The sequence below is a fragment of the Saccostrea cucullata genome, unplaced genomic scaffold (assembly GCF_032062105.1).
Source record: "Saccostrea cucullata isolate Sc308-1 unplaced genomic scaffold, CSIRO_AGI_Scuc_v1 ctg1380, whole genome shotgun sequence".
Taxonomy (NCBI): Eukaryota; Metazoa; Mollusca; class Bivalvia; order Ostreida; family Ostreidae; genus Saccostrea; species Saccostrea cuccullata.
In genome coordinates, this window is record NW_026928293.1 from 203,289 (window position 1) to 221,510 (window position 18,222).

Genomic DNA, 18,222 nt, shown 5'->3' on the forward strand with positions numbered 1-18,222 from the left:
TTCCCTCCGTTGCGAGGGGATAATAAATTTAATTTATATCTGGTATACAGAATACTGGCAGATATACATGTATACAGAGGGGATCAGGATCCCTCTTTTGTGACCAAAATATACATAAGATTTTATAGATCATCTTTTTATAAGTGGCTAAGGGTCCTACCCCGACCTCAAAATTGGTCGGGATCGCCTTTACAAGATGCCGGAATCCGCCACATCAAATGAAAATCATTCTTCCTTATCTTCTGTTAGATCATTAATTTATGACACTCATACATGTATAAAAAAATATTATAAAGTGCCGCAGCGCAAAGTTTGTGATTGTTCTTTTTTGTAACAGCTGTGTAATTCCTTTACCAATTTTAATTTGTATTTCAGTTAAAGAGAATGCAAATGAGCATCCAGCAATGAATGTAGAGGATTCACCTGATTTTGGCAATCTCCCGATTGTCGTTTGGATTGGGGTATTGGAATATTTGTCACTTAAAGACAGATACAGTGCATCTCTGGCGTGTTCAAACATTTACAATGCATTTAATCACCCCACACTATGGCAGAAAGTAAAACTAGATGTAGGGGGAAGCTCAGGAAAACACAGATACTTCCACTTTGTTAAAATTCCCAAAAGAAATTTTCATCTCGTTCGTCGATTTGCAAAAATGTTCCATGACGTTACCTTTTGTATTTGGGGACCATTGCATACATATTTCGGACAATGGAACACTGTTTTAGAAGACAGCATCAAGGATTTTAATTTGGGTCATCTAACATTAGACGTAGGTGGTTTGAGAAATATATCAAATGTATCGGAAATGAAAACTCGTACTGAAAATATGAAGCCTATGGTAGACTTAGTTAGAAATCAGTCGCATTTAAAGACTCTTATCGTAAAGTCATGGCCAGTATTTGCTAAATCCTTACAGAATCCTGATGAAAATATATTTCAAGCTGCTATTGAAAATGACAAAATTAAAGATCTGAGAAAACTAAGCTTATTTAAATGCGAGTCCACGGCTTGTTCTGTGCGTAGACCACATTTAATTTCATCTGAGTTGACTTTGAAATTGGTGGATCATTTCAAGAACTTGACACATTTAGCCTTAAGATCGCCTATGATCACGTCAGATCTTATCTCGAGTTTATCATGTAGGGTTAGAGAGAAGCTTCAACAATTAGATGTAACAATAAATTTTATTCCTGAAGACGAATCTTTCAAAATGCCTGCAGTGAATGAATCAGTTTGGAAAGATTTCTCAAATTACAACACCAACGTGAAAGTGAAAGTTTTGGTTTTGTCAAGAGCACCGCATTACAAACTAGAATGTTTCCTAAGGCCTTCCTGTCCTCTCTATGAAATAAGGTTTGGAGAGTATATCAGAAGTGACAAGGAATTTATCTCTTACCTGGCAGATTCTTTCAATTCGACACTGGCTACATTTGAATACAAAGAAGAGGATGGAGATTTTGAAAGAGAACTAGTTACTCTTGTGGAAAACTCAGACCAACTATGTAGGTTAAAATACTGCGGGAAAATTAACTGTCAGAATGTTATACATCTAGCGGAACTAAGAAAAAATAATTGGGAGTCGTTTCACTTGATTAGGAAGAACATTTATAAAAAGAATGTCGAGAAGAATCCGGAAATGACCAATGACAGTGACCAAGTAATAGCGAAAAATAAGGACGGAGTGTATGTCCCTGTGGATCTAGTGAAATTTCACGAACAGGTTTCTATGTTAGACCATGAAGAAGAGGAACAGATCATGATTGAGAAAGTGTCGGAAAATTTGGGTCGAGATTGGTTTCCTGAGGAGTTGGATCAATAATAAATGTTTAATAGTATACATGTACACCATTATATGTAGTTAATTCATTGAAGTTTGAGCTGTATATAAGGAATATTGACTTTTATATTTTATTTTTATTATAGTATTTGATCTGAAAAGTATTAAGTATTTGATTTGCTCTCAGTTCATTGGAAATATTTAAACTGAATATTTCTGTCTCATAAGAAACATTTTAAAAAATGTTACAGTAATTTATCTAAATTTTAAGATGTATGACTGATCGTTCTGTTCATTATCTTTTTTTATGACTACCCGGTAGAAATTAAAAGAAAGCTGACATTAATTGGATTAAAAGCAATGTGTAAGAGGTATACAATTACATGTAAGATTTGCTACGATCAAGATATATTAAATAATAAAATGTTGTTCATCCTTTCATCTCAAGTTGTACATGGTAACAAGTATAATAATGTGTTTTTTGTCCATTCTTTCAAATATTTGAAGGAGTAATACATTTAAAAAAAAAATGTCATACTATAGAAATTTCATAATATACAAGCATAAGTAATAAACGTTTCCCCCCCCCCCCCCCCATTTTTCTTTTTTTTTCTTGGGGGGGGGGGGGGAGAGGGGGTTCCGAAATATTTCATAACCGTACATTTTGAAGATATCTGAGAAACATCATGGTTTTTTAAAAGCTTGATTTATTTGCGACTAAACAGAAGAATGGAAACTAGGTTACCACAATGCTGTGTTTTAGATGAATATGGCAAAATACATCACGTCAGAAAAGTTCACCCGGACAGTTTCCTTTGTTGGAGTGGATGTACATGTATATATATTGCATCTAAAATTTGTACGGAAATTATTTACAAGAAAATCATTGTTATTAACGGGAAACATGCAGGATATGTACTGCATGTAAAGCGAAAAAAAAAAAAATGCAAAATTATCATTTACACAACTTGAGATTTTTTTCTTTATTCCATTCTTTATTGTGCTCATTATATGACTCCATCTACATGTATATTCTTTATCAGCATTAGCTGCAGAAATGTAGCTCTCTGCTTGAGAAAATTCGGACAGATAAAGCAGAGCTACAGATCCAAGCGTTGTAAAAACCTTCGATTTACGCCGACGATTTTTTGTCGCTACTTTAGGTATTTACTTCCTGTAGTTTAAAGCCGCTTAATCCGAAACAGGCACATATTATCTAACACTATGAAAGTACGTCATTACATAGATGATATATAAAAATAAATTATAAGATTGATTTTATAGTTTATTACAACAATCCTTACATGGAAAAAGTAGATCAAAAATCTTATTGACAAACAGAAGTTCCTGACAGGAAGTTAAGATCTGTTGTGAAGTAATTTTTGAAAGAAATAAATTTATCAGTTATATCTAATAATGAAGATAATTCAAACCCGAGTATTTTTTCTCATCCAATAAGTCATAATTTATCTTTAAAAAATCAAGAAATTAATTAATTGAATATTATCCATAGTAATTTTTATATCAATATGCGTATTTAAAGAATAAAGGAAAATCATATGTTTTTAAAGAAATGAAGTTCAGTTACGAAGGGTAAAATATTGTCCATGCAGGGGCGGATCCAGCAATTTTTGAAAGGGAGGGTTCCAGGGTTGTGTCCCTCTAACCCCCCCCCCCTTACACACTCTCAGGCAAAGACACACACATGTATGGAAAAATATAAGATTGTGGAAAATAATATCTTTGTTCTACGTCCTTTTTTCTTTGAAAACGTACCCCCAGTCCGTATAAAAAAAATCAACACATTTAAAAAACTACTGAAGCCTTATAATTGAATGGATTTGCAGCATTTCCGAAGAGTAGAATGAATTTTCTTTAAGAATTTGAAAATCCTTTTTTGATTGGGTATAAAACAATGAATTAAATTTTAGTTTCTTCATAAGATTTAGTTTTAAAAAGTGGCACCTTCTTGTATATAGCCAACACAGCCAAATTAAGATCTCGGGAATCTAATATCAAATTTAACCTCGCATGTTACATTTCATATATATATAAGATATATAAAAATAAGTAGAATATTTTCTACCATTCATTCATAAAAAGTAATGATGAAGGTGAATGGAAAAACTAAATGTGTGAGAATCTATCTATTCAGTACATATTTAAGTTAGACGTACAAATACTTATTCTCGGGAAACGTTTTATCCCCCTTCTTTCTCTCTCTTTCTCTACTTGGCAAAAAATAAAGAGGGGGGTCCAACCCCCGGAACCCCCCCCCCCCCCCCCCCCCCTGGATCCGCCAATGCCATGTACAGGTATAAGTACTTTATTGTGAAAAAAAACTGCTCGGGTTTGTTCTTCATGAGATATACATGTAAGCGATAAATCTAATTTTTCGAAGGTGAATTCACGAGATATCAACATAGGATTATTTATTGTGTGACCTAACAAAAATTATTTTTTTAACTTTTGAATTTTGATATCTTTTAAAAGAAAAAGACTTTGGGGATATAATTTGACAAAAGTTGAAACAATTTATGGACAATTGTTTTTCAAGAAGAAAAAGGAAAATAATTTTTAGCGATAAGAATCGGACCAAGCGGCTTTAAGCTTTCTCTTGCTCTTGGAATAGTATCCTATAATAATTCATATATACAACTCTTATATTTGATACTTTGTTTACCTTTTCACGGTCCCAAAAAGTCCTGTATATAGTTTTGTCATGTCGGTTTAAAAGAGTTCCATTTTGAAGTCCGTAACCACAAACAGCCATTTGTAAGCGTTGAGGGGTAAGTAAATGACCAGGAATTGAAGATGAATGTATGATTAATTATTAAATACCATTTAAAACTATTTTCAATGCTGGGGAAAGTATAACATACACGAAAAAATACCCATAGTGTGCGACAAAAAATCGTCGGCGTAAATCGAAGGTTTTTACAATGCTTGGATCTGTAGCTCTCTGCTTTATCTGCACTGTAAAAAATGCGCTTAGAAAATAAACACTTCCGTTACGTGTTTTGACCTAAACATGTATAAGATTGTGTTTAACGGCTAAACATTTAGGTCTAAACGTGTGTTAGATTGTGTTTAACTGCTAAACACTTGTGTCTAAACGTGTGTTTTATCTAAATGATGTTAAGATTTAACACATGTTTAGATAGAAGTGTTTAGAAATTGAACACTTTTCTGTGAAGTGCAGAGTTATCTTCCCGGAAATGACGCATATATATTCGAATGATAAATAGAGCGGTTATCGAAACAAAGGAAATCCCAATGTTAGCTAAAGAAGATGGATTAAAGGAAGTGAATGCTAATCAAAGTGATAACCATGAAGAGATTGTGAAATGCATTTAAACTGCAACATTACTGCGATAAAAGGTATGTTAAATATTATTTTTATTTTACATCAATTGACCATGATGGGCTACGTAAATAGACATGCGTTTGCACATGTAGCTGTAGATCAAGATTACCTTCGGTTATATTTTGTATTCCTAAAATCTAGAAAGGAGTACATTATATAGAATATCAATAATATCTACAACGGTATTAATACTTAATAGTGGTTATATAGACGAGGTTCAATAAAAGTAGCACAATAATAGCTATCAAACATGTAAAATAAAAAGGTTCATAGAAATCCAGCCAGTGAAAAGCATATTTTGATAAAATTTGAATTTTTTTCTTACAGGATATGGTCCACATCGAACTTGAAAGCAAAAATACACGTATCAGAGAAACTGTTGCCATCTCCAAGTCCACAATGGCATGCCATCGTTCTTACATTTTTCAACACTTCTTACTTTCTAGGGGAAACTGAGTTTTGTGAAGTCTGCTGTTCGTTATAGCTTTGAACAACTTAAAAATATTCTCAAATAATGACAGTGGATTACCTACTGACGGTCACAGATGAAAACAAATTATGCGTGTGTTGCTCAGTGAAAATTTGCTGGAAGTTAAACTTGATACAGACATGAGAAATAACTGCTTGCTAATCTGGTTAGAATTAAAACCAGCGTGTAAAAATATAATGTATATTTAATTTTAAATTCTTTATAAAAAATCCATGTTTGAATGTTCATTGAATAAAATTTAAAATGTAAACAATTGTTATTTTTTCAGTTTTCTTGCAGGTAGACAACGAAAACATCCAAGTGTTTAATTTGTAAACATGTATCATAACATGTTTTGTAACGTGTTTAAAGTCTAAACATGTAAGTGTTTAGGGTCTAAACACTTTCCGTTACACGTAATGAAATTAAATGTGTTTAGAATTTCAACGCATCAAAAAAAGTGTGACAAGAAAGTGCTTAGGAAAGTGTCTATCATCTAAACACATTTTTTACAGTGTGTCCGAATTTTCTCAAGCAGAGAGCTACAGTTCTGCAGCTATCCCAGCATCACAACGAATGAGGTTTTGATAATAAAAGTACATTAAACAATTTTGAAAATACTTAATAGCCGAGGAATGCAAGAGTTTAATGATAAAAATAACGAAATATTCAAAATTTATTTTTAAAAATTCTCCAGGGGAGGGGGGGGGGTTGTTACATTATACAGTCGTCTGTCCCTTGTGGATATTTCGGCATTGAATCAGATTGTTGGTATAAAGGACAAGTAATTATTTTCCTGGCATTGTGACTTTATTAGATAAAATCTGTCTGGAAATATACATGTAGTTCAGTCATTTGATCAGTGCACAATTTAATGGGACATGACTGTGCAATTTTAAAACTTAATTTGTGTGCACTTTACATAAATCTTGTAGAAACCAACAAACACTGGGGAAAAAAAGGAAAATGGGAAAGACCATAAGATTTTAACCCCTCCCCCATTAAACAAAAAAAAAAAATCCAATTGTGTAAATGCCCCGCTTCATTGTCATTTATGCATGTAAGTATCTACCCTGTAAAATAGCGTTTGGTTTGTACTGCCTCTCTCGCTAGGATGTTTTTATTATTATTTTTTTAAAATTATTTTAAAACAGTGTACTGAATCTTAAAATACTATATTTAAAATCAAAATGTTTCTTAATTCTGTTGCACCGAGATCAAAAGCAATTCTTTAATTTTGATAGCTGTTTATTAAATACATGTTTGTGAAATACTACTTATATGTTTTTTAAGGCTTTATCTCGGCAGATTTAATTCTTTTGACAAGGTATTTTAATAAGTAATAAATATAATATGTAACTATTTTCTATTTGCTCAGCTGTGTCAGTCGACCCTATCGTACATTTGATTTGGACATTTTAATCTATGAATGGTTCGTTCTCCTATTACAAATACAGAAATAAAATGTGGCGTGTGTTTTTGAAAATTTTATCTAACTTACTGATTATGATCAAAAATATTCCTCAAGAGAGACGATCAAGTGTACATATTCATCAATCCTGTCCGTACAAGATTCATGGCTAATGTACAAAGGTAGATAACTGGTTTTGGATATCATAGCTAAAGATAGGTTTCTAAAAATAGACATGATCTTGGAATGTAAACAAACGTCCACACATCGGTATTTCTACAGCGAGAAATAAGACGTAAGTTTCTGTTTAATCATATAATTATACTTTTACTTCATAATTGTATATAGTTTGCAGCATTTTGTTTATAAAATATTACTTTTGTATTTCCTTTAAACATGTTAAATTAATATTTTATTTTGTACACACAGAATGTACTTGTTTAAATATACATGTTCAGACTCTGACTGATTTCTCCTCAGGATGTTATTATTTTTTTCTATATAAAATTGTGTCATATTGCTCTACGAATTTCAAAGTTATATTAGTTTTCTTATTTAATCTGTTCACCAGGATAATATTGACAATGCATGATCTCTCAATAGTCATTATAATACACCTCAGAATTGTTTCCAAATGCCAGACATTGTTGCCTCGTAATTGATAATGTGCCAGACAACTGTACTTGTTTTTGTTTTGTATTATTTCCGTAGACTTGAAACGCTTATTAGAAATGATTAATGGAAGCTCACCGGATCAAGATCAAGGTATACCCGACTTCAGTGACCTGCCCACAATTGTTTGGGTCAACATATTAGACTACCTTGACTTAAATAACAGGTACCATGTCTCAGTCACCTGTTCAAGACTTAATGAAGCGTTTAATCATCCTACTTTATGGCGGAAAATGAAATTATTCGTTCTGGGAAACAATGAAAACTATGGTTTTTATAATCAGGTCGTGATACCAACCAAAAGCATCAATCTTGTCAAACATTTTGGAAAATATTTCCAACATTTAACTTTTGTTATTAGTGGACATTTGGATCAAGACTTTGGTAATTGGAATGATCTCGTAGAGGAAGTTTCTAAAGAATGCAGACTTGAAACGTTAACGCTGTACGCAGGGGTTTTGACGTCAATCCGCCATTTTGCAGGGAATCGATCATGCAGTCGAAATTTGAAACCTCTTGTAAATATTGTAAAGAATGCATTTCGCTTGAAAAACCTGAACATTGTCTCTTGGCCCATGTTTCCTCGAAACTTGGAAAATCTAGATGAAAACATCTTCGAAGCAGCCATGTTAAACCCTAAACTTAAAGATCTGGAGCACATGAGTTTGTTTTGGTCCAATACAAATGTATGGACAGAAAGACAACCGATCCTGCTTTCTCCCAGGGAAACAGCTGACTTTGTCGGACATTTTAGTAATCTGAAACATCTAGCTCTGCGTTCTCCTATGATGAACGAGCAGCTCCTGGAAGTTCTATCATCCAAACAGAGACAAACATTGAAACGCCTACAAATACTCGTCAACTACATACCAGAAGATCCTGATTTTGCAATTCCTGAGATATCTGACAGGGTTTGGGAACGTTTTTGTTTGAAGAACGTTGGTGTAGAGGTAGAACTAACTGTAATGTCTCGAGTCCCTCTAGTGGAATTGTCAAATCTGTTAAAACCTTCTTGTCCAGTTTCTGTCACGAAATTTATGGCGTATTCTCGTTGTGACGAAAATGTTGTACAATATATTACAGATAAGTACAAAAACACACTGAAATGCTTCGAATCATACGGAGAAGACACAGCTTTTGAAAACGAACTCGTAAGCATGGTGGAAAAGTCGCCAAACCTTCTTCAACTTGTATACCATGGAAGAATCAGTTGTGAAAACGTAGAACGACTCGCAGCGCTCCGATCTAATTCATGGATGACCTTTGATTTTTTAAGGGAGAATATATATGTAAGCAATACAGAGGATCAATACGATGAAGATCAAGTGATTGCTAAAGGCCCGGATGGAAAATACGTCCTTGTGGCTATGCTCAGGTTTCATCAAAGAGAACAAATGGAACGAGAGAACGATGTTAGGAAACAAGAAATGATTGATACCGTGTCAAAGCATTTGGGATATAAATGGATTCCCACGCCAAAGAAAGTGCAGCAAGTGGCACAGAATTGAAAATACATTGTATGATATTTATAGGAGTACCGGGGATGTCCGTATTAAAGACAACATTAGTAATTGATTAAAAATATATGAAACTATTATTTTCATTAAAGTCATTTTTCATCTTAGTAATATGCAAATTTAATCCTGAACACTCATACCCGGAGCATTAAAACGAAAATCCTTGACTGTATGACATTACCCGACGTCAAAAGCTAAATACATTTAACTTTTTTTTTAACATAGTCACCGTTTAACTCAACAGATTTCTTATGTCGCTTTAACCAGTCATAAAAATGTGCACAACCTGTTCTGGTTCCATACGAGAAATAATATTAAACACTTCCTGTCCCAGATTCTGCAAATCTTTAAACCTCTGTCCGCGTAAAAACATCAATACAAGTAAAAACTTATATAAGTATATGAACATTTTAATAAAGAATCAATTTTTTAAAAAATGCTGGAAGAAATTCTTTTCGTGGGAAATTCACCAGTCAGTGAATAATAATGCGCCTTTAATATGTCTCAGAGAAATTCCATGCTGTATTTTAATCTGCAAAATAAGAAATGCACTTATGAAAGAATAACGATTTTGAATAATACCATATTAGCAATTCATTCAATTTCAAACATGCAGTATTTGAATCCAAAATTATTTAACCGATGGGCGAAAAAAATCTGTAAAATCGGAAACAAAACGCCAGGAAAGAAATATGATAATATATCATGCAAGCATTTTCCCCAACGTATTAAAATTATTAAACTATTAAGATAAAAACACCTACACACCTTTTGAGTGGACGCCTTCTTCCCGGAGGGTTCTGTAATTTAGATTGTCCTGTCCACCTGCTGTGTCGTTCACACTCTCCCTGCGCAAGACAGCAAAGGTCATTGTTTCTTTGAAAATTATTCTCTCTCATATTTTAGTAGCTTTGTTTTTAAAATTGATTGTATTGAAGCTATGTGCAGTACATGTATAATTTTTTGGCTTTTAATATATACATGTCGGAATCCTACCTTGTCCCTGTGGGAAATTGTTTACCTAAAATTATAACTAAAAGTTAATTTATCATAATCTGCTAAAAGGCATTTTTTTATGTAGTGAACAGTCAGTTATCAAGTCAGAAATGTCAATGTTTAAAGAAAACAAAGCATTGCAAAATACAAAATTTATAAATGCATTCCTGACATGTTTCTTTACCAAGATAATTTTTAATTTTTTTCATAAAATCATTTTCAAGTAACAAAAATATTGCTTAATGCATTCAAGCCTACAACCTATATCTTCAATTCTTCTATGGTGAATAAAAATAATGACACCAGCAAGGATGAGCATCAGTACAAAAATCCCGGTTACGGCACCAAAAACACCTGCACTGATTCCAGCTCTAGAGTTGCTGGAAGTTGGCATAACTTGAGCTGGGGATAAATATATTTCTTGTTTAAAGATTAATCGACGAAACAAGCACTAAATACCATATTCAGGGAGTTCTACAATTTTTCAAATTAAATATTAAATGTATGTATTTAGTTAGTTTTTTTCTGATAATGCACCAAGCATACACGTATAAAGCTACTACACGTACAATTTATTGTAAAACACATCTAAACATTAATCTAGAAGATATAGTAAGGTTTTTGTAAAATATCAATTTCAATATTGATTAAATAACACGTTACACTCTTTAAAAGTCTTACATTTGATTGTAATAATGGCTTTAGACGAATTTTTGTCGTAATTTCCCCATTGAGATTCACTTCTTGCCCGACAGTAACATGCAGAGTTGTGGTCTTTCCGCTGTGCAATTATAGTCAGTGCCGACCTCGAACCCGAGTGTTTGATGCCTCTCGTCTGCAGTTTGTTGTCACAGTACCACAGCCACGATACAGGGGGGTTTCCAGCAGAACGCAGGGAACAGCTCAACTTGACGGGGGTATTCTCGTCAACAAAATAAACGGATTTATCTATTTCTGGTAAGCCATCAGGGGACGCTAAAATATGAAGTCATAGAATGATAAACCTAAAATCAGTGGGATTTCCATTGAGTTCAAGAAGAATGGGATAGAAATTTTACCACCCCCCTCTCCCCATAAGAAAAATTATTCTATAGAAAGTTGCTTACAATATACGGTAAGAGAGATGGTATTGGATGCAGCTTCGTACTGTAGAGGGTAACTTTTCGCCACACAGTAACAAACTTTCCCGTTTAGATTTCTATCAGCATCAAGAACAAGTTTTGACGTGGCATTAAGGTTATAAACTCTTCTGTTGTATACATAGCTTCGATCGCACTTCCATGACCATCGAATGGGAGGGTTTCCCATAGAATCGAGGGTACACATCAGGGTGATTTCATCACCCGCCGAGACAACTGTATTGGAGGCATTCAGGAAAGGCACGTCCCGTGGAGCATCTGCAAGAAAATAATTGAGAGATTTTACGATTTTTTTAATCCTCCGCATAGTTCATTTAATCGAAAAGCAAAAGGCATATTAACTATTGATTATTTTTGTATCGACTTTTGTCTGATAAGCATACATGTATATCAATTAAAATTGTTTAACAGGCGTCAGACCATGGAAAACTTAATTTTATACAACCGCCGACTTACATTTGACATTAATCGTCATGTGATTAGACATTTTGCTGTATGTTTCGTTTGCAGATCGCGGCCAGACTTTACAATAACATGCCTCGCCGTTGTACTTCCTGTCCGCGTTGATCTTTAAGACTGATTCCTCTAATGTGCTCGTTGCATTCCTGGTCAAGTTGTCATTTCCACATTTCCAAGACCATGTGACTGGAGAAGAATTTGGGGATGAATGGACCGTACATTTCAGAGTGATTGGTTGCCCTTCTGTTACATTGTTTGCACTCATTTGCAGCCACGGTGCTGCTACTGGATTCACTTTAAAAGAATTTTAAAATCGTTTATTTTATATCTGAATATATAATTTTTAATATCAATCATCAAGGCTTGTCGAGATCGTTAAAATACTACTTTCCTTGCATAATTTGCAAAAATTGATTTTAAAAGCAAGTTTTCTAGTAACTGATTTTAACTTACCAATTAACGTTCCACCTACTATTCCAGATAAGAACATAAATAGGAAAAAATGTAACATCATATTTAGAAATCGGTTATTCAACTGCAGTATGAGGGGCGTCGCTTTTTCTTTTTATTAAAACGCTGTCTTACTTTCGTGGCAAGCAACTGTAACTTCTAATTGGTTTTACTGATATGATGTGGTTTTAATCTTCAGCGACTGCTTTTTATCAAAATTTACTCAACACCAAGTACTTATTATGAATAATAAATAGTGTGCCAGTATATATAACTAGCATATCTGTAACTTTAATTACAGCACCAGATTTTGAATAAAAAACAGACAAGTAGTGTGTGTATGTGTGTGTTTGGGGGGGGGGGGGGTGTTGCCCCCAACTTTTTGCAACGTACTTTGATATTGAAATGTTCATTGAAAGCCTGATTGAACCCCTTCACATTTTTTTAATTATAGTTAAAATGGCAATTAAGTAATGTAGTGATAGTTTTATGTTGTAAAAGATGGAACCTTTCCCCACCCTAATCAACCCCTCACATAGAGGGATTATTTAAGGAATCACTGTCTAGTTAGGAGGGTATGTCAGGGACATCAACAATAGTGGGAAACATGGGATAATTTGCATAACGGGCGAAGCCCGCTATATTTAAATTATCAAATGTTTCCCACTATTGTTGATGTCCCTGACATACCCTCCTAACTAGACAGTGATTCCTTTTATTTCCATTTTTACTTGAAAGAACAATCTTTAAAAAAATCGGATTACCGTCTAATTGAGTAGATTTGAAATGCACGAGGCATTTCATGTTCTTTTCTATTGCCCCGCCCCATGACGTCAAATTTTACTATAAAAAATAATCCCATAAAACACGAACCAAATTTAATGATTATTTAGTTACTGTAGCCAAATATCAATATTTACAGAATAAACAACAAAAGAATTTTAAATTATGACCAAAGCAATCTTGTTAACTTTAATTATATATGTGACCTAGATTTAGGTTGTCGGAAGCACGAAAACGTGTATAGGCCCTAGGACACTTTTCCACTGTCATACTGAATGCAATGTTCCAGTTGATGAAACGGGAGTAGGTCAGCATGGTCAGGAAACAGATTTGTGTGGATGTTAAAATAACAGAGGAAGTTGAGTTGCTTAATAAGTCGGATGGTAATGACTGAGGGACGATGTCTGTATCAGATGATGTTCAAAGTGCAGATCAATCTATGTGGCGATGCCGATTTCTCCACGTGGTTCAGATGGGCTGTTTACCATGTTTACGGAAGTGGAGTTCTTGGTCTCGCGAGTCCTCGGTGGTAGTGGACTTGGTGACTTTCTTTTGATCCGGAGATAATTCATTATTAATTTTATTTTGTTTGTAAAAATATATATCATACAATTATATTTACAAAGTAAACAATTAAACAAAACATCTATTTTTTCTTCAATGTGTTTATACGCCAGTCATTTACCATACGTATACATGAAGGTTGAACTTTGACCTTTCAGTAGTATTTCAATATAGAGAAATGTACATGCCACAGGAATCACGGAGAATAAACAAGATTTACTTTTGTAGTGTTTATCACAGGGAAAACAATTGGAAATGGAAATATTATTCCTTATTCTTTTTTTTTTTTTTTTTAAATTTCTTTGTATGATTGTCAAAAATTTCAAGTAAGTTGTCATTTTTTTTGCTACTCCCCTACTTGTCAAAAACGATACTATGTAATTATTAAATATAGGCAAATATATGTTATAATGTACCGGCAATAGATACTATCATATACCTGTATATGGTTGCAGTTGCCAATTCCTGAATATCTAGAAAATTAGATCACATAAGTCTTAGAACTTTTTTCTTACTTTGAGATCTTGAAATTAGAATAGCAAAACCAATTCCTTGTGTGCAACTTAATATTCACATTAGAAGGAAATATAACACAAATGTTGTATCTTATGTTATTTTTTTTGTATTTATGCGACTGTCATCAAAATTTAGCGAGGAGCAAGTTAGATTTAAAGATATAATATGTTTAATTTAGTAGAAGACATCGATCCCTATTTATTTGAACATATTTTATTGTATAATTTATACAAAGGGATTGGTTACAAGTTCTTGCAACTTAAAAAACCTCTCCCTATATGGATCCCTATATAAGTTTTAATAATTACATGTACAATGTAAGAAAGCAACTCACATACAAGCGCGATACTACGTACATTTGAATTCCCCCTCTTCTCCACTGTGAGGGAAGATAATAAACGATATTATCATTTAAATTAGAATTCATAAAAAATACATGATTACACTATTAAAGGGGCATGGACACAGTTTCAACTGAGTTTTTTTTTAACCAAATTTAATTTTTACAATTCCTAACTAAGGCAATTGTAATGATCAGCAAAAATTTGAATGCCATTTGTTGATTTACAAAGGAGAAACAGGGCTAAGAATTCTTCTTAATGTAAACAAGGCTCGTGCCTTGTTTTTGTTTACATTTAGAATATATCATGTTTATAACAAAACAAGCTTCAGCAAATCATTAGAAAATGTCTAATTGTATTTAAAATTAACTTCTTTATTGAAAAAATCTGCTTTGACGAACACACATCAGCATATTTAACCTATGTCAACAAAAACATGGCTCGGGCCTTGTTTACATAACAAAGGTTTGGAGCTCTAAATCTGTGTTGTAACTCGACAACTGAAATTCAAAAATTTGCTAATCATTAGAAATGCCTTAGTTAAGTATTTGTAAACATAAAAAATGGTATGAAATTTTTTGGCTGAAACTGTGTCCAGGCCCCTTTAAAATTTAAGATATTTTCCTTTCATGTGTCACAAAACACATTTGTAAACAAAGCAAATGATTGCAACAAGAGGGTGGAATCTCGTAAAATACAAATTAAAACAATCTATGTCGCACTAATTAATACAGTTAAGCTACAAATGACACCATTCATACTTGAAAAAAATTAATATAATATTTTGTTATAATATACAATATTAAATGTAGTTGAGTGTCCGTATGCAATACAAAAGTCATAAATCAGATAACAATACATTGTAAATTAGATAAAGCTTGGTCCAGTGTAAGGATTTGTGAAGTCTTGAAGGTATCCTAATATGTTTTCCTGCTTAGTTTGTTAACATAACCGAATGTCTAGGCGTCTTGGCATTGGTTTAAGAAGCTGCAATAATCAATCATTAAAAACAAATGACTGACCCTCTTAAGGTACTTTTGGGCTTCAACCATGCCTGAAAGTGAAACAGAATCAAAGCATATCAATGGGATATCCTAACCTCAGTCGAAAAAAATGGACATTCACACGTAAGAGGATTTTGTTTCGTATGTTTAATAACTACTGTGGCCTTTTTAATAATTGAAAAGGCTGAAAAAATCTTGAAGATTGTAAGAAATCCAAGATGAGAATATAACCTCGAAACACGGTGAATACAAGACAAGTCTGGAACCTTTTGTGTTGAAGAATATATCCTATATTTACTGCCACAATTCTTTTGTTGGCAAGTTGAAGTTTAAGGAATCAATATAAACGTTAGTTGAGTAGTATTTTCCTCCTTAAAACGTTAAGAACCTTCTATTTGCAGTATCCTTTATTATGTGTTGAATTTTTTTTTTAAAAAACACTTTTATTGGCTTTTTCAAATAGTTAATGTTAAACTTTCAAAGAAACAATAAAATGCTTTTCAATTCCTGTAAAACTTAGCATAACTAATTGAAGATTGCCATAACATTACTGCATATTACAATTATGTTTAAAATATGTTCGAGAGTTAAAGATGATAATAACAGAAGATTTCAATGGTTCTGTAAGGTTTGATTAAATAACCATGTCTTGCTTTGTTTTCGTACATATAATTAGCTAAGAATATCCAAAACCTGCTGACCGACGAATAAGAGAAGATGCACATTCTACAATGTACGACTTAGGACGAAAACAGATTAAGAACCCGTGTCTCCAATGCGTTATCATATATTTAAAAAAGCTTTAATTTTAGAAGTCCATTTTTTTCATCCCCCCCTTTTTTTACTTCTTTTTCATTCAAATTGACTATATTAGTAAGATTGAATCTTGATGAAATAATAATTGATATTAATTTTATTGAAATGTTTAAAAAAAAATCCCAACATTGATTGTACTAGTAGGAATATAGAAAGTAATACATAAGGGGATAAGCTTGTTTATAAATATAACGCAATGCTAAACCTTTTAGACGTACACTATGTACACTTACACTTCACACTATGTACACTTTTAAATGCTGACTGACGTTTTTCATACTAATTGTTAGTCCATTATTTACACACTGCATTGACGACGGATTTTCTGTTATTTCCCGATCATGACAAGGAGCACACGGCGTATGTGACCAGTCGGCAAGGGATGCTCACTACTCCATGGCACCTGATCCACCTCTGATGTTTCAGGGGTCCGTGTTTGCTTTGCTCCTATTTTGGGTTATTTAATGGACATCTAATCTTCTGTTCGTTATCTCCATATATTTCATGTAGAATTTGATACATAACGCATGTATCAGGGATTGAGGTATAAAGATATATATACATGCAGGTAACAAACACTATTCAAGCTAAGAAGTTCATTCAAACAATAGAAATTAAAAGTGAAGTAAACATGGACCTCAAGAAATCTGAGGTGGTATCAAGTGCCATAAAAAAGTGAGCATTTCCCCTGCAGACAGTGTACTCCTGATCATTATCGGGAAAAACGGAAAAAATGCAGCAGACAATTCGGTGTGTAAATAACGGAATAACAATAAGTATGAAAAATGTCAGTAAGCATTTGAGTCACGAATAGTTTGTATCTTGATAACATTTTCGAAATGGCTTCAAACAAGACTTTTGATATTCTTGTTTCATCATCTCGTTTTTCAATAGCTTGTGGTTTTCTTCTTCTTTTTTTTTTTTTTTTTTAGAAATTATTCGTATGTATAGAGTATGCTCTTGCGATTCAAATCAACTGAGAGACATAAACCCCTCATCAGGGCGATAAAGGTATATTGCTACATATGGAAGGGAATGGAAGACAGATATTCAATTCATCACGTTTTTCATAGAGCTTAAATGATAGGTTCCATAAAAGTCTTTCTCAACTGAAGTATCCACATATGAACTACATGTGTCAGACTCTTAAAGTCTCACTTGGATATATCGAGTCAACATATGAAAGGAAGTAACTATTGCCAAATGATAATACGTCGTCGATAATCGACCTACATGTCGAGTTGAAGGCCATATCAAGTGTTTTTCTTCTCGAGTAGAAGGTTTTGAATAAATTCACTTCATAATACAGAGTATATGGATGAAGTAAAACGCAAATAAAACAAGTAAAAAAAGTATCTTTAGTTCCTGAAGTACAAATATATGCAAAAGTACTCACATACAATGTAAAAGTATTATTCAAAGATGTATACCTAAAATTTTATGGTTTATGGTTCTCAGATATCCTCACCGATTTTTTAAATGATGAGAACTTATCTTCACAGCCAGAAAATAAAAGCACAGCACTTACTTTGAATATGGTTTCTTACAGGGTATCGTAATTGTGTTCATCTGGAAATTCTTCTAGGCTTACTGGTGAACTTTTGGATTCTCTTTAAAACATTATTTATAAGTAAAGATATAAATTCACATTAATATTTGGTGTTTACTGAATGCTTCCATGTTAACATGATGAGCCTCTATGGTGACCTTACTTATGCACAAATTATTGTCCCCCGCTTTCGCAAAAGCGAGCGAACATTAAATCTCATTCGTCTGTCAGTCTATCCGTCCGTCACAAAATTTTTTCAACCTTGTTTATATCTTTTGAATGAGAAGAGATAGAGCTTTCAAATTACATACGTATATTGCCTGCGACAAGACCTTTCCAGATACACTGTGATTTTTGACCAAGTGACCTTGAGCTTGAAGTTTGATCT

General features: G+C 33.2%; 3 protein-coding genes and 2 long non-coding RNA genes across 5 annotated transcripts in view; 4 read left to right on the top strand and 1 right to left on the bottom strand.

The window, feature by feature from the left end:
- LOC134277074 (uncharacterized) overlaps positions 1–13,600 on the top strand; it is a 34,848-nt gene extending 21,248 nt beyond the window's left edge. Inside the window, exon 3 of the long non-coding RNA XR_009994183.1 lies at positions 13,255–13,600. This is a non-coding gene — a long non-coding RNA (uncharacterized LOC134277074). The remainder of the gene's footprint in view (positions 1–13,254) is intronic.
- On the top strand, positions 393–1,823 carry LOC134277075 (F-box/LRR-repeat protein 21-like). Its single transcript, XM_062759343.1, has one exon. It carries the CDS (start codon positions 405–407, stop codon positions 1,821–1,823), a length of 1,419 nt encoding a protein of 472 aa, XP_062615327.1. The 5' UTR covers positions 393–404.
- Positions 4,781–5,529, top strand: LOC134277060 (uncharacterized). The gene is made up of 2 exons (XR_009994182.1): positions 4,781–5,162; positions 5,476–5,529. It is a non-coding gene; the product is annotated as an uncharacterized LOC134277060 (long non-coding RNA).
- On the top strand, positions 7,284–9,297 carry LOC134277061 (F-box/LRR-repeat protein 21-like). Its single transcript, XM_062759327.1, has 2 exons — positions 7,284–7,323; positions 7,740–9,297. The coding sequence occupies exon 2, from the start codon at positions 7,760–7,762 to the stop codon at positions 9,206–9,208; it is 1,449 nt and encodes a 482-aa protein (XP_062615311.1). The 5' UTR covers positions 7,284–7,323; positions 7,740–7,759; the 3' UTR covers positions 9,209–9,297.
- Positions 9,658–12,409, bottom strand: LOC134277073 (B-cell receptor CD22-like). Its single transcript, XM_062759342.1, has 8 exons — positions 12,265–12,409; positions 11,809–12,105; positions 11,320–11,610; positions 10,895–11,188; positions 10,475–10,615; positions 10,214–10,238; positions 9,986–10,065; positions 9,658–9,749 (listed from the first exon to the last, which is right to left on the bottom strand). The coding sequence occupies exons 1-8, from the start codon at positions 12,323–12,325 to the stop codon at positions 9,745–9,747; spliced, it is 1,194 nt and encodes a 397-aa protein (XP_062615326.1). The 5' UTR covers positions 12,326–12,409; the 3' UTR covers positions 9,658–9,744.
- Positions 13,601–18,222: the final 4,622 nt, after the last annotated feature.

Bases quoted from the DNA above. Each gene is read 5' to 3' on its own strand.
- LOC134277075 (XM_062759343.1), top strand. From the start codon at position 405: ATGAATGTAGAGGATTCACCTGATTTTGGCAATCTCCCGATTGTCGTT.
- LOC134277061 (XM_062759327.1), top strand. From the start codon at position 7,760: ATGATTAATGGAAGCTCACCGGATCAAGATCAAGGTATACCCGACTTC.
- LOC134277073 (XM_062759342.1), bottom strand. From the start codon at position 12,325: ATGATGTTACATTTTTTCCTATTTATGTTCTTATCTGGAATAGTAGGT. The intron at 11,611-11,808 runs GTAAGTCGGCGG...ATTTTCTTGCAG, and splicing joins CATGACGATTAATGTCAAAT to ATGCTCCACGGGACGTGCCT. The intron at 10,066-10,213 runs GTAGGATTCCGA...TGTCTTGCGCAG, and splicing joins CAATTTCCCACAGGGACAAG to GGAGAGTGTGAACGACACAG.